Here is a 16309-nt window from a genome sequence, read left to right as displayed (position 1 = left end):
CGGGCCATGCAGGGCCCGTTCGCTGGGCAGGATGGGGGCTGGAGGGGGGGAAACCGGCGGACGGAGCCTATCGGCTCCGTTCGCCGCTGGGCTGAAAGCGGCCCTTAGTGTATGTGGGGAAGATGGCCGCTCAGAAGATGCTGGCTCCGATGACTGGCTCCCTCCCCTCCCAGCCACCCAGCCAATGGCAGGGCAGGTTGTCTGAGGGAGCCAGAAATTGGAGGAAGGTCTTCTGAGTGGCATATTTTCCGCCCATACACTAACGGGGCGCATTTTAGAATTCTGGCACCCAAAACTCCTTTATAATAAAGGAGAGGTCCACCAGTCCAGGACATCCTCAAGTTCAGCTCAATGGCAGTGAACAAAGGAGTCAATTTTATGACTGTAGAAGAGTTCAAGCTTTGAAAGAACAGGAGAAACATTCTTGATCTAATGAGGCTAAGAATCCTTATCAAAGAAGTAGAAATCTGAGCCATGATCCACCGTGAAGTTCTCCAGCACAATATTACCCTTGTTTGGCCCCCCAAGGCTTGGAATTGCACCGGAGAACTTCCCACTGGATTGCGTGCTCTCGCCCCGAACGGTTCCGGTTTGGACAAGCTTTGCTTCCCTCCTATCTTGTTCCTTTTCAGATAGTCCTATAAACATACTTTTTTATTTCAAAGTTTATTTTTATTAATTTTCCAAGAATAAACAGAATTCAGTAAGAATGCATGTAAGATATTGTGTAAAATCGAAAACACACCAACAGTGTAGTGACATTGACGATAACTGTATAGCAATTTTGATAACCATAATAAACAGTGCAACACGTGTTGTGACTCCATCAAAGTGGATGTAGAGAGAGAACTAAAATGAGAAGATAATTGTGCAGAAATAAGCTGGTTGAAGCCTATAAACATACTCAATACATGTCTTGTTTGTTTGTTTTAACTGCAAACTGAGTCTGCTTTATAAGCCCCCCCCCCTGGGCACCCTGGATGCAGCCTAAATTGAATCACACCAATGGGAGAGAATCCCAAAGACCTGCTGCCTGTTTTGCGGAAAACTGAGGTAAAACTGTGGAAAGTCCAGAAAAGGATGAAGTCTTTATATAATCCTTAATGTAGCCATAATGGTTCCGTGGTCAATGTGTTGAAGCCCAATGGGATTTTGCTGTGAGTTTCTGTATCAGACTGACCGTCTTTGCTTTCTGCTTGTCATACATAGGCGGTGGTGGCCCGCTATGTGGCCTTGGTTCCTTTTTTGCCCGATAGTGTGTCCTTTGCTGGAATTTGTGACTTGTGGAGTACATCAGATGTAAGTGGTAGAATTCTTTTCCTTACGGTTACAAATAAACTCGTTTCAGTCATTTAAGTAGAGTCTTGGAATAGAACAAGTAAATGTGGGTTTGTTGTTGTCATACAGTGAGTTATTCATACTTGTGCCCTGGAAGCTGGCTGGGTGACCTTGGGTCAGTCATACTCTCTCCACCTAGCCTACCTCACAGGACCGTTGTGAGGATAAAATGGAGAAGAGAGTGATGTAAGCCACTTTGGGGAGAAAGGTTACTGAACTACTGAACTATTACTGAACTAAGTAAAATAAATACCAACATTTGGAGAGGAACAACTGGGCACGAGAAGTTGAATTATCTGGGTTTATCAGGTCTGTGTATGGTGGTTCTGAGCTTATTGGAATATCCTCATTCAGTCTGTCACAAGAAATGACCTCTTTGCTCCAGGCCAAACCAGCATGATGGTTAGGGTTGCCAAGTGTTACCTTCCTCCGCAGCGGGGGACTCCCGGGCCAATCATGGAGCACGCGCGCACCGCATCCACGTCACCAGGACGTGACGTGACCAAGCCGGGCACGCTGGGGGCGGAGCCACGACCATCTGAGGGAGTCGGGGCGGAGTTCCCCCTGGGGCCCGATCCGGTGGTGGTGGGGAACGGGCCTCTGGGGCAGGAGTTTCCCTGCCCCCCGGGGGGACTTGGCAAGCCTAGTGATGGTGTTCCTAAAGGCTCAAGTTTCGCTTCTGTTCACGAAAGGTTCTCGCGAAAGCCTCAGCAGTGTGGGACCGTCCTCCTTGAAGGACGGCCTCTCCTGCTCAGATCCCCAGTGTGGCCTGTGTTGTTCCTCATATGGTCTCCTGGTGGCGCCCGGCCCTCGAGGGCCCTCTCCTCTCCTCTCCTCCACAAGGGCGAGGGCTTCCTCAGAGGACATGTCTGCCCCGTGGGACCTTGTTAGCTCCCACAAGGCTTGAAAAACAGAAATCTTCCAACAGGCTTTTGATCAGTGCTTGCCTAGGTCTCGCAGGCCTTGTACTGTTCATTTGGATGTAGCCATGTGCAGTAGGAAATCTACATAGCTGGTTTTAAGTTGTGTTATATACTTCTTATTGCTTTTAAGACTTATTGAATTGCATTTTACTTTGATGCAAGCCACCCCAAGCCTCACTTGTCAAGGCAGTGCTGGGATATACCTGTGATAAATAAAGGAAAATTAAAAATAAATGCACCTACACTGGCCCCTTGGCACAAGGCTTGGGACCGAGGCAAGTTTGCTTTCATGAGGTTGACTCAGGGGTCATTTCCTGCAGGAGCTCACAGGAGCGGAGCTCCAGCAGTAAAGAGCCCAGGGTAAAGAGCACATGCAACAAGCCCCACCCCCTGCTCCCAGCAGCCCCGGGCCACAAGGAGTAAGAAGCCTCTTTCTTTCCCTCTTTCTTTCCTTCCTTCCTTCTCTCCTTCTTTCCATTTCCCTCCTTATTTCCTTCTCTCCATCTTTCTTTCCCTCTTTCCCTCCTTCTTTTCCTCTTTTCCTCCTTCTTTCCTTCTCTTTTTTCCCTCCTACCTTCCTTCCTGCACAGATCTGCGCATCCCCCCCCCCAGCTAGCAATCCAAAGCAGTCCAGTGGCACCTTTAAGACCAAGTTTTATTCAGGAACAAGCTCTCCCTCTTCTGCGAGGACAGATTTTTTCTTCCGAGGACAGATCTGCCCGTTCCCCCCCCCCCAATAGCTAGCAATCCAAAACAGTCCAGTGGAGTCTGAGCGGTGGGTGTTGCCTTCTGACACACGTCCGGTGATGTCAGGGGGTGTGGCACATGCAAATAAGTTATGCTAATGAGCTCCTGCACCTCTTTTTCTACGAAATGACCCTTGGATTGACTGAAAGAGAAAACGTATCGCTTTTTACCTGGTGGCCACTTTATGACACGCAGGTGTAGGATCAAAATCTCCTAGCTTAAAAAATGAATGGGTCGGATCCAAAGGACTGCGGGTGGGTCTTTCCCAGCTCCTCTTTCCTGCTCCAGCTCCCTGTCCTCCATGAAATGCTGCTCCAGAGGACTGAAACGGGGGGGGGGGGCGGATGAGAGGCAGAGGTGTGCCATGGGGGGGGGAATCCGGCAAAGATCACTCTTCACCTCCCCTTTGCCGGCGCTCAAGTGCACCCGGCTCGTGGAAGAAACTTTGAATGGTTCCCGACAGGCCCAGTCAACTGGCATTATGATGATGAGTGTGATCATGATGAGTCACTGGATGTGAAGGAGTGTTTTCTCGGAAACACTGGAGAGAGTTTAGGCCTGTCTGTTCTGCCGTTGGCCCTTGCATAACTTGAAACCTTGGGAGGCATGAAAATTGCATTCAAAACCTAAAGGCGTAAGGCACTGGCTGGATATCAGGGAAAACGTTTTTGACAGGCAGGGTTGTGCAACAGTGGAACCGGCTGCCCTGGGTGGTGATGGGCTCCCCCACAGTGGCAGTCTTCAAGCAGCAGCTGGACAAACACTCGTCAGGGTTGCTCTAGTCTAGGCTGATCCTGCACTGAGCTGGACTACAGGGTTGCCACTAAAATTTTATTTTTCATTTCCCTGACTTTCCCTGACCAACGTTTGTCAATTTCCCTGACCACCATTCAAATATAACCACGAGTTTAAAAATGAATAGGTCAACGCTTCCTCTAAGCTGTGGAGTCCTGTGAGCAAAATTCTACTTTGTGAGCTACTGGCATGAAAGTTGTGAGCCAGCGATTGGGCTACTGCGTAAATTAGTTTGCTCCAGAGCCCTCCTTCCTAGGCTAAGACAAGAATGTGTGACCCGGAGGCTAAAAAACTGTGAGCTAGCTCACACTCGCTCAGCTTAGAGGGAACACTGGTTGTATTGCATTAATGCAAGGTAAGGTTCCACTCTACAACTACACAAGTCTCAGCTGCAAAAATATTTGTCAAAGACATTTAATATCAGCTTCTTTCAACATTAACTGCAGCAACATCTGTTTTGCAATGGCACCAAAAATGACACCAAGATACAAATTGCAGTTCAAGTAAACTCTGAATGCTAACAAATGACAGAACATTTTTGTTCTTGTTTTAAAGGTACACTAAAAATTATATCAACGTTCTGTCTAAAAGGGTTGGGAAAGGGCATCACTGAGTTCTACTTGTGTTCTGCTCCTTCTCTATTCCAGTTGCCACAAGAACAGGTCAGGCTCTTGCAGCAGCAGGTCAAAAATCCACTGCTTGAATATATCTTAATCACGATTTCCCTTACTTTCCCTGACCAATTTTCATTTCCACGACTTTCTCTGACTTTCCAGAAAGTGGCAACCCTGGACTAGATGGCCGGTATGGCCCCATCAAACTCTGTGGTTATCTAAATACGTATACCCCACCTTCCCCTTGTGACTCAAGGCAGCTACTAGTTCGAAGTTACAATCATACAATAAAGCACCATCTCTCCCCCGCCCCAAGATAATGCCTGAAATTTTAAATCTTAGGAAAAGCCCTAATATAGAAAACACCTAAGCCATGCTTCAAGCTTCCAAGTGTATTAATAAACACATGGAGACTGAGAGTGACTGACGTCTGGGTTTTCAGTTCTGGCAGGGTAAGATTATGTATTTATATAACCCTGGCCACATACCACGTCTATGATCTTGTGGTAATCCATACGATTATTCCACGGAGTGGATGGTGGTGGAAAGTGCCATTAAGTTGCAGGTAACCTATGGCAACCTCGTAGTTTTCAAGGCAAGGGACGTTCAGAGGTGGTTGGCCCTTGCCTGCCTCTGCGTAGCAACCCTGGACTTCCTTGGTGGGCTCCCATCCAAGTACTGACCAGGGCCAACCTTGCTTAGCTTCCGAGATCAGCCTATCCGGGGCTGTCCAGGTCAGGGCTCCACAGAGTAGGCTAGTATTATTATTCCCACGTTCCACATGGCTGACGGACTAGCTTGTTAAGGCTGTCTTGGGAATGCTTGGAAGACTTGTGGTTGGACTTCACTTCCCACCAGGGCTTCTCAGCTGCTTGCAAGCCACGGCTCTGTCCACTCAGGCCGCCATGCGAACTCTTCATGCCATCGTTTTTGGGCGATGTCTGACTGGAGCTGCAGGGCACTTACAAACAAAGGGAACTGTACTTCTGGGCAAAGGCTCCTCTGTCATGCAGATACTGGAGGACCGTGAACCCTGCTGGTAATCGACTTGTCTGATGCCATTCATTAGCAGTTCCTTGATCTTTTGGCTGGAGATGAAGAAGAACACGCTGTGCTCTTGTGCAACTATTTTCTTGCTCTTGGCAAAAAGTCCTGGCTTCTAATTGGAAATGCAATTCCTGAGGTAAGCTTCTTCTTTGCTTTCCTTTAACCAAACATCCGCATGCCGGAGACGCTCCGAGGACATTGTGTTGCAAACAGCCGCCCAGATTTCATTTTGCAGGCAAACTTTACATGATGCAACAGTGATGCAACAGGAACTCTGATTTCAGGACTCCTGTTAGCATTTTGGCTTTCAATGAAAGGGAACAAAGGCCGGGTTGCATCACACCGTAGAAGGCAGATTTCCCGCACTGCTGCCAAACCAGATTCGCCTTTGGACACACACATCACCAGCTCCTTCCTAATGCTCCTCTGTTGAATTGGACTGCAAATAGTTACCAGCTGTCCTCTTTTGGGCTGTTTTTAAAAAACTGATGAAAACATCCTCTTTTTGGGTCAGAAGGTTAGGAATATTCCTAGTTAGTAGCAATTATGACAGCTTAAATAGTGGGGGTATTTAAAATGAGACAGTGATCACTTTTGAAGTAGTCAGTCGGGAAATGTGTCCTATTTTTTGCTTTTCAAAATATGGTAACCCTGTGCATGTTCCTATTTTTTTGGAGGGTGGGGGAAGAGAGTCAGTATTAACCCCGTATAAACAGTTGTGTACTGCTACACTAAAGAAACTGATTTATTAACCTACCAAAAGGCCAGCCTTCCAGAGATTTTTGAACATTGAGGAAAGCAGGATATCAGAATTTGAATAGTAACCATAATAAATAATAAGCATTTGTAACCTGCTTCCAGGTCTTTGGAAGCTGCTGAGTCAGACGATTGGCCTGTCAGGTTTCTTCTGGGATACGCTGACTGGCGCTGGGCAGGGGCTCCCCAGGGACTCAGCCAGAGGCTCTCCACGTAACTGAATCTTTTAAAGTAGAGAGGCCAGGAATTGAAATTGGGATCTTCTGCATGCAAACAAAATGCTCTCCCTCCCCCACTGCCCCCTCTCATTCTGTTGTCTTGGAACTGCTCTCAAAAATTGTTCTCTTCATATCTCAGAAAGGGCATCGCAGAGCTGAGAAGAGTTCCGAGGGGGGCAGTCAAGATGATTGGGAGTTGGAGCACCTTCCCTATGAGGCCTCAGTTTAGAAAAGAGATGACCAAGGGGGAACACGATACTGTGGGGGGGGGCAGATAAAAGGAAACACTGCTTTACACAGAGAGTGATTAAAATGTAGAACTTGCTGCTAGAGGACATAGGTGATAGCCACAGGCACAGACAACTTTAAAAAAGAATTAAATTCATGGAGGAGAGGTCTGTTGGTGGCTACTTGCCATGGTGACTAAAGGGAACCGCCACGTTCAGAAGCAATAAACCTCTAAATACCGGAGCCAGGAGACAACCTCAGGGGAAGGCCTCGGCCCCTCTGCCCTGTTGTTGGCCCTCCAGAGGAACTGCCTGGCCACTGTGTGAGACAGGAGGCTGGACTAGGTGGACCTTCACTGGCCTGATCCAGCAGGGCTCTTCTGACTTTCTTATAAAACAACTTTATAGCAACATAATCCCCCCAAATTTGGCAGTTGGCAGGGAGGTGTGGGTGGGCTGAGTGCCAATAACACTTGTGTGTGAAATTAAATGCATTCTGCTTTATGACTGTCACTTTTTAAGAGAAACCTCATTTTTTTCCCTTCTTCTTCGCCTCAGGGAGCAACAGCATATGTGCTAACTTGGGAACAAAACCAGTATGTGATTTGGAATCCCAGGAATGGCCATTTTTATGGACAGTATGACACTTTCTGTCCATTGCAAAACGTAGGCTGTTTGATTTCTGGTGACAACGTAAGTATTTCACATCCCTGTTGCTTCCCTCTACCCTATGAACCTAGGAAATTATCTCAGACTGTTGGTCCACCTAGAGGAGGGGTGTCAAACTCATCAGCAGAGGTCTATCAGTGGATATTAGCCACAAGGTATAGATAGGGACTCTGGGGCAAGTGATGCTCTTTCTTCTTGGTGCTGGGGGGGGGGGGCCCAACAGTGGGAGGGCTTCTAATGTCCTGGCCCCACTGGTGGACTTCCTGATGGCACCTGGTATTTTTGGCCACTGTGTGACAGAGTGTTGGTCTGGATGGGCCTTTGGCCTGATCCAACATTGGCATCTCTTATGTTCTCTTATGTTCTTTATTTGTTATGAGGGCTGGATCTGACATAAATGAGACCTTGTTGGGCCGAGCCATATGTGTCATAAAATGTAATGCCAGGTAGCTGAGATATAAACTTTATAAAGGACACGAACACAAAGGTGTTTTTTTTACTTGCTTAAAACATTAGCACACTTGCAATATTTTGTTTAATTAACAGTGTCTGATAACTGACACCTCTTGCTCTGAATTATTGCATCAAAAATGTCTGTGGTGTTGCAATTCTGTGTCTGCTGTTCAGGTGTGTATCTGTAAGTTAAGTGGTGGTTAAGTGTGCGGACTCTAATCCGGGAGAACCGGGTTTGATTCCCCACTCCTCCACTTGCACCTGCTGATGTGACCTTGGGTCAGTCACAAGCTCTGGCACAGCTGTTCCTGAAAGAGCAGTTTGTGTCAGAGTTCTCTCAGCCCCACCCACCTCACAGGGTGTCTGTTGTGGGGAGGGGAAGGGAAAGGAGTTTGTAAGCCGCTCTGAGACTCCAAGTGAAGGGCGGGGTATAAATCCAATCTCTTCTTCTTCTTCTAAGCTGCAAACCTACAATGACACAGCAGCAGTAGAACTGGAAGAAGCAGAAGACAGCCAGTTCCACTGCAGGCCTGATAGAAGCCCTCTGGGGGCCTGATCCGGCCCACGGGACACATGTTTGACACCCCTGACCTAGAGAGGGGGAACTTGGCGGGGCAAACTCTCTGGAGCCTGGGTGGCCATCAGAATTGGGGGGGGGGGAACCCAGATGGAATCTTGGGCGGGGAGGTGAAAGAAAAATCATGAAGCAAATGGAGCAAGGAAACTTTTCAAAGAAAAGTTATGGTCTTTATACTTCAGAGAAAAGGCAGTTAAGGAAGATGGTAAAAATTTATAAAAATAATGCATAGAGAAAGTGGAGAGACCCTTTTCTCCCTCTCCCAGAATACTAGGAGGCACCTAGTGAGGTTGATGGGCAAGATATTCAAGACAGGCAACAGGTAGCACTCTTTTCAGTCAACAAGCAATTAATTTGGGGAGTTCGCTGCCACAGGATGTAGTGACAGCCACCAGTCGAAGCAGCTTTTGAAAGGGGATTAGACAAATGCATGGAAGATACACGCTATTGGCCATGGTATCTAAATGGAACTTCCATTCATAGACAGTAAACACCTACCAGAAAGGCGTGACCAGAAAAATGCCACAGTCATAAATGCTCACAGGAAAAAAGCCCACATGGGAAAATGCCCATACACATAAAAGCTCACACAGAAATATTTCTATATAGAGTTTAATTTCTGTTGTTATTGTTTTTCCTTCTTAATAAAGTTTGTTGATAACAAAATGGTCACTTTTATTTCCTGCATTTTCCCTTTCAAGCCTTTACACTCAAGAGCATTAAAGCCCTCTTCATACAGGTCACTTTTGTATAGTAGTGAAGTAATTTACTAATAACATAGCACAGTTATTATTTGATTATGATTGATAAAATCACAACACAAATTGTTGCATGTGAATATGACATGTTTGAATCCTAAAACAATACAAAATATAGATAATACCTGTTCATTCTCATAAGTGGAGATGAATGGTTATCCACCATTATAAATATCTATTGCACTTTACATGGTATTTTTCCATGTAGGCTTTTTTCCGTGTGGGCTGTTTTCCATGTGGGCATTTATCCTTTGAGCGTTTATGACTGTGGGCTTTTTTCATAGAACCCCAGAAAGGTGTGGGCAGCAACCCGGGTTGTAGGCATTGGCTTCCGTGATGTGCTTGTGGGCTCTTTCAGGGATATCTGGTTGGCCTGGACTGCATTGGCCATTGCTTTAATCCATCACAGCTGATCTTAGCCTTGGCATTTATTGATTTGTGATTATGATTAAGGTACTAACAAAGTTGTTCATTCTTAGATTTGGTTCAATATTCAACAGTACGATTCCCCACTGAGGATAAATTTTGATGTCAGCAAACCCAAATTTTGGAAACCTTTTTTTTCCAGAAGTTTACCATTTCCCGGCCTCTCCAGTGTGCAGGTATTAACACATTTATTCCAGTAGTTCTCAGTGTAGAAAGAATATTTCCTGTGTTTTAAATTACTTGACCTTCTTAAGTGAGAGAGTATGGGATAGATATGATACCAATGAAATGTACTGAAGTAAAACTTTTAACAATCTTGGATAAGCAGTTAATGTACTTGGTTTAATATATTCATCTCATTTGTCCTGTTCCTCTGTTTAAGATGGCCCTTATCGACAGAAACTGCATTAGGAGTCTTAAGATACATCTGCTATAAAAAGATATTAAACACTGGTGAAGGGTTTAACTGCTTTCTCCACTCCAAGGGATGTACCAAATTTAATACAAGATCAACTTTCGTATGTGAAAATGATTTAAAGCAACTCAGTATAATGCCCCTAAATGAGCACACTGAAAGGACTTTGCAGGAAAGTGGTAGCACAGCATTGGGGTTGTGCGGAGGAGAAGCGCTCTTTTCACATATCAACAGCAAAACTGAAAAGCCACCGTTGTGGGATTTTCTCAGGCATAGGAGGGCAGGGTTAATGGATTTGCTCTCTGTGCTGACACATGACCTGAACTCTCCACCACTGTTTCATGCAAAGGATAAGTTGCTGCCTCACTACTTGGGAAAGTGGAGAATGCATACCAGTACTGCCACCAGTCTCAACAGATGTCCCCTTATTAAACCTTGAGACTTTTCTTGTCGTGTAGTATAGGCCCACAGCACATTCTGGAACGACGTGGACTATTTCTCTAATTCTGCTTGGCGATATAGTTTTAGTGAATTGGATCCCTACTCCCACATGCGAGAGTTCATGACAGCAAGGAGTCTTCTCCGCTGCACCTTCAGCCCCACGGCTGAACCATCTAGCAGCTGTTCCAGGGAGTTATAACAGGAAGGAGAATTGGGCAAACTTCTCGCCTCTTGTATGAGCATCTATCCCCATCCGTACAAGGAGGGGAGGGCTGGATTTCATCCACCTGGCTATGGCCTCTGCGTGTATCGTTTCGGAGGGTCCACAGAACCTCAGTGGCTTTGTAGGAGGTACGTTAAGCAATTGGGAGGGGAAGTGAAAGTCCAGTGGAGCGTTACCCTGTGTAAACACCAACCTAGCAACTTAAATTTGTTCCAAATGCAGCTGATCAGAGTAAGTTAAGAGAATGCATCCCATTCCACTAGAGCTAAAAAAAACCCCTACCCTGGTTGCCCAGTTGTGCCGGACATAATTCAAAGGGCTGTTCATACCCTTGTCTATGGACACACAGGGATATGGAGGCACTTACTCCCAGATATGCCTGTCAGATGAGGCAAAACCTGTGTTACGCACTCATATGTGAATGGAAACCAAAACGGGTTCAACTGTGGCTGACGTTAGAATCGCATTAGTCAGCCACTTTCTCGGCCCCCCGCCTTTTAAGCTGCAAGTAAAAAACCTATTTCCTGAAGCATTTTGTTGATTTGGTGGGCTTTCTCTCCTCCTTTCCTCATCTGATATTTGAGTTATCTGGTTTGACTTCCTTAGCTGCTGCTGTTCCTAAATTGTTTTTAGGATGCTCAGAAATATTGTAGATAAATAATAGCATGCAAAAAATAATAGATATTACACCTTCTTAAATGCCAAATTGCAACTAATTGGTTTTTATTTCATTAGCCTGAAGCGCTGTTCTACCAGTGTGCAGACAAGGCGGCTGCGCTAGAACTACAGGGCAGGTAACCTTGTCTAATGTATTTGCAACTTTATATAAACTGCATTATATCTATGTTAGGAGTCAGTTCTGTTTGGCTGTACATTGGATCTGGGAGCCAATATTTGCAGGCTTGTAGCTCTTCTCAGTTCACTCACCACACCCAGCTTCCTTTTTAAAAGCTACTTTGAAGTATTCATTTAACTTACTTTCCGTTGCATTTCCTTACAATCCACTACATGTTTGGAAGTTGCGTTTTCATTTTTTTAAGCACAGCAAGGCTTGGTTCTTACATAGTAGGATAGTAATCCAGTCAGTAGACTGTTCAGCTGCATGTGCTGGACTTATATTATTGTTTTCCTTTATACCCAACCACTCCTGGCATTCAGAAAACTAGGTCAGACAGAATTGTACATCTAAAACCCTTCATCTAGATTTCAGTGTGCAGGGAATGTGCGTAGCAGAGCTTGCGCTTCTAACCACACACATCTGCAGTCCTGTAAGCGCAGAGGAAGTTTATCTGATCTGCAATTTGTAAAAATTGTTACCGAGCAAGAAATTGAGGACTAAAAAAAATGCCCTTAGTTATTGCCGAAAAAATAGGAGTGTTGATGTGGAATTCTACTTCTCCATTTCCCTCTTAAGAGTCTGAAGTCTGGTTGTAAAGACAAAAAGTCCATCTTGCTAAACTTCTGAGAGATGTGCAAAAAACTAGCATTGCTGTGAACTAACATTCTGAATGCAACTTTATACTTTTTCTTTTTAAAAAAATGCAGACTTGAGAAGATTTTGAAAGAGAAGATAATGGAATGGAGACCCAGGAACTTGACACGGTGGAACAGATACTGCACCTCTGCTCTTCGGCACTTCCTGCCTCTGCTGGAAGAGAATCAGGGCAAAGATGTAGAAGAGGACCATCAGGCAGAACTACAAAAACAACTGGGAGACTACCGGGTACTGCATCAGGTTCTTATACCCAGACACAGCCTAATAGAACTTACACAAATAAATTAACGGTGTAGATTGGAGTCCAGTGGCCCTTTTAAGACCAACAAAGTTTACTTCTGGATATGAGCTTTTGTGTACATGCACACTTCTTCAGATACATGGAGACTTCAGCAACCATCACACACAGGTGGGGGTTGCCAGAAGGGCTAATTGGAGTGAAGATGCACTAGTAACTGAGTGATATCCAGCCATATATTTTAAAGGTATCGAGCTTTTCACAGCCAGCTAAGCAGCCGTCAACCCCTGGGGAGAGATCCGTCACTCTTTCGTGGAGGCTGTCCTCTCCAGCATAAATCCACTGGCCAGTTTTACATGGGCTTCTCAAGTCTGTGCCGTTCTTCATTGTCAATCTGGTAAACTGTCGCAGTTCTTCCCCTCCCCCCCCCCCATCTTGCCTTTTCTCCAGTGCTCAGGGCAGTGAGGTGGCTCTCCTCCCAGCAGTCCTGGGAGGTAGGTGAGGCTGAGAGCAGGGTTCCCTCTAAGCTGAGTTAATGTGAGCTAGCTCACAGTTTTTTAACCTCCAGCTCACACATTTTTGTCTTAGCTCAGGAAGGAGGCAGCAGCCAAATTACTCACTCATAACTTTAATGCTAGTAGCTCACAAGGTGGGATTTTTGCTCACAAGACTCCACAGCTTAGAGGGAGCATTGGCTGAGTGACTGATCCACAATCACTGAGCCCCACAGAGGGGCTACCGGGGGCCCTGGCCACAGCTCCTGCTTTCTGTGGCAGGAGCACGGAGGAACAGCTTGTGGTTCTGATTGATCAGAGGCTCTTCGCTTGCGCCATGGGGCTGGCTAAAGCAGGAATGGCACAAATTAAACTGGAGACAGCTGGAATGGGGCAGAAGTCCGGTTGCTGAGTTCCAGCAGCGGGATAGAGTTTTTCCACTCTTGGACTGGGGAGTGCCCCCCTCCAGAAGCCAAGTTAAACGAGGGCTAGGATCTCTTCGCGCCCCCAGTTTTTGGGGAAGCAGCAAGGTGGTGATTTTTTGCACCTCATGAACAAAGAACTTTTAAGCCAGCACTACCTAGCTTTCCTTTTTGGATACAGCTGAATTATTTTCCTTTGTGGAGTAAAGGAAGGATTAATATGAAGAAACAGAGCAATTACTTGGGAGTATAATGGAATCATTGACAGTTGACATCCAAGAACCTGCTTGCACCGTCAGTGATGTCCATCACTGATCCATCACACCAGCTGTCCAAGAAAGTATTGCAGTACTTTTTTTTAACCCAAGGAATGAATTGCAAACATGGAAAAAGCAAAGGTGGTCTGGGGATTACTCCCAAGGAACCCACCTGAGAATCGAACACCATGGTGCAGCTGGGTCCCAGAGTTAGGATCTTCTTGACTGAATATAGAACGGCTTTAAGGACTTAAATCCTTACCTTTTGTTTTTCCTTCTTCCAGGTCTCAGGATTTCCTATTCACACGCCCTTTTCAGAAGTCAGTCCTTTAATTGAAGCAGTCTATACGACGGGAGTCCATAACATCGATGTTCCAAACACGGAGTTTGCATTAGCAGTATATGTTCATGCTTATCCTAAAAACATTCTATCAGTGTGGGTGTATGTTGCCTCATTAGTTCGTAACAGATAAAAAGCTGAATTATTAAATAAACCCTCATGTTTTGGGCTCTTCTCATCAATGAACTGTACTAGTAATTTTACCGTCTTTGCATTGTAAGGTAACATTCTTTGTACCCTTTATATATATATATCCCTAGACTCTAATTTTGTATTTTTATACATTAAAGACAAAAGCCACCCATTTTAAGTACTGTGTCTTTAATGTTTGCCTACAAGGATTGCGGTCCAGCTGTGACGAATGACAGGTTTCAAGCACTACCATAAAGAGGAAGTGCAAACTGGCCTATCCAGCCCTACTTGGCTCCAGTCCTGAAGGAAGGCTTCAGCGATTCCAACTTGGAACGAAACCTTCGGGAGCCATGGGTACACCAGTACTGCTAGTCTCATGTTAAGCCCAGCTGTTCAAGTTTTATTCCATCCGTCTGATAGAGGACAGGAAGCTGCTGCAGTGTGCCAGTTTCCTGCCCTGAATTGGACACAGGGAAGTATTCACTCATGTCCAGGGGTCATTTCCTGCAGGAGCACACAGGAGCGGAGCTCCAGCAGTAAAGACCCCAGGGGGCGAGCCCATGCAACAAGCCCCACCCCCTGCTCCCAGCAGCCCTCAGTCAGAGCAAGCAGCAGCCAGGTAAGTTGCAGAGACCCCCCCCCCCAGTCCAAAACAACCTAGTGACACCTTTAATACCAAGTTTTATTCAGGTACAAGCTCTCCCTCCTCTGCGAGGACAGATCTGCACGTTCCCCCCCCCCCAGCTAGCAATCCAAAACTGTCCAGTGGAGCGGTGGATGTTGCCTTCTGACACACTTCCGGTGATGCCAGGGGGTGTGGCATATGCAAATAAGTTATGCTAATGAGTCATGCTAATGAGCTGCATCTCTTTTTCTACAAAATGACCCCTGCTCATGTCACTCATTTCCATGAGGCTGTTGTATGGTTGGGTCTACCTACTCACCAAGTTAGTTAACACTTGCCCCATAAGAAATATGCTAACAAATACACAGAAGAAAAAACCCACACCCTTATCAAAATAACTTTTCTTCAATGGAAGATAATGTCATCTCCATGGCTGTTTCTTTGAAGAGGGTTTGGCTGGTGCCATTTTATGTGTTTTTATGTGCCATTTAACTTCCACTGTTTATCAACCAAGCTCAGATTTTCACCCGGAAAATGATACTAATGAGAAGTGAAATACATCAGTAGCACATGTGGAAACAAATATGCTTTAAGCTACCAAATCAAAACAATATTGCTCGCTTGAAATACAACCTAGGAGTTGCCCGCATACTGAAACAGATAAACCACCAGCGAGTTCCTTAAAGCTGCATTTATTGATTTTTTATTACAGTTGCTCTTATGGCTGAGAAATTACTTTTGAAAATTCTTTCCAGAATTCGGCATCTTTAATGAGTTGATATAGGAGGAGATCACAGGGGTGTGTGGTTGCTACGCCACGACAGTCAGACAAGCAGATATCCCATGAAGCCCACAAAGTGAGGTGGCAAACAGTCATTGGCCAAACGGCACAGTCCGTGCTGTGTTTTAACATATCAGATGCTAATAAACTCTGATGCAGATGGGAATGTTTCATTTACGGTTTTTCAAGCTCAAAAATACAGAGTCAGTGCTAAACAAGCAAACAGACGGTATTAGCTCCCTAATCTTACAGCAGGACAACTCTGGAATCTGGGCTGTCACAGGAGACATCACTACCGAAAGGTGAACGTGACCCAGAATTTCAGGTTCACTGCAGGATTTATAGTGTAAGTATAAAGAACCTTACAGAGTTAGCACAAAATAAACCAAAGTATAAGTGCCAAACATTAGGACAGAGTGTCAAAACAATTTGGGTGAGTTTTTTCGCAGCATAAAAATCAAACCCACTGCCTTCCGATTAAAGTGAGACACAACTGCGAGAATGGCATGACACGACAGAGTTTGCTTCTACGGTTCTGAATTACAGGGCAAGAAGGACCTACGAATTGCACTCCAAAAGGGAACTGTTTGTTAACACAAGGTGTGGACTGTAAGTAAAGTGCATGAAAGAAAGCCTGCTGAGCTAAATGAAGTAGACTGAAAGGTAAGGAGTCGGGTCATTCGCCAGAGCGGCAGCAGGCTCGGAAACCACACTGCAAGTTCTGGCATCCACTGGCGGTTTCAGCGTGAGGACCTGCGTAAAGACAGAAGAAATGTGAAAGGAAGAAACAGGGACCGGCCGGTGCATCTCAGACAGCAGAAGGTAACACACTTCATATGTCTTCCCCCTTGAATAGGTACAAGTTGTAACCCAAAGTTTTTTCCTAACGAAACTCCAG

General features: G+C 45.6%; 2 protein-coding genes across 2 annotated transcripts in view; one reads left to right on the top strand and one right to left on the bottom strand.

Moving 5' to 3' along the window:
- Positions 1-14170, top strand: part of CC2D2A (coiled-coil and C2 domain containing 2A) — a 60793-nt gene extending 46623 nt beyond the window's left edge. The window contains exons 15-21 of the mRNA XM_015412920.1: positions 1210-1299; positions 5487-5600; positions 7224-7358; positions 9602-9724; positions 11363-11421; positions 12173-12350; positions 13818-14170. Coding sequence (XP_015268406.1) covers positions 1210-1299; positions 5487-5600; positions 7224-7358; positions 9602-9724; positions 11363-11421; positions 12173-12350; positions 13818-14006 — 888 coding nt within the window. The 3' untranslated portion in view covers positions 14007-14170. The remainder of the gene's footprint in view (positions 1-1209; positions 1300-5486; positions 5601-7223; positions 7359-9601; positions 9725-11362; positions 11422-12172; positions 12351-13817) is intronic.
- Positions 14171-15321: 1151 nt separating this feature from the next.
- The window catches only part of FBXL5 (F-box and leucine-rich repeat protein 5), a 36765-nt gene continuing 35777 nt past the window's right edge, over positions 15322-16309 (bottom strand). Inside the window, exon 11 of the mRNA XM_015412925.1 lies at positions 15322-16164. Within this exon, the coding sequence (XP_015268411.1) occupies positions 16088-16164 (77 nt within the window). The 3' untranslated portion in view covers positions 15322-16087. The remainder of the gene's footprint in view (positions 16165-16309) is intronic.

Source organism: Gekko japonicus, unplaced genomic scaffold (genome assembly GCF_001447785.1).
Source record: "Gekko japonicus isolate JY-2015 unplaced genomic scaffold, Gekko_japonicus_V1.1 scaffold1608, whole genome shotgun sequence".
In the NCBI taxonomy this organism is placed as follows: domain Eukaryota; kingdom Metazoa; phylum Chordata; class Lepidosauria; order Squamata; family Gekkonidae; genus Gekko; species Gekko japonicus.
This window is presented reverse-complemented; position numbering and strand designations above follow the sequence as displayed.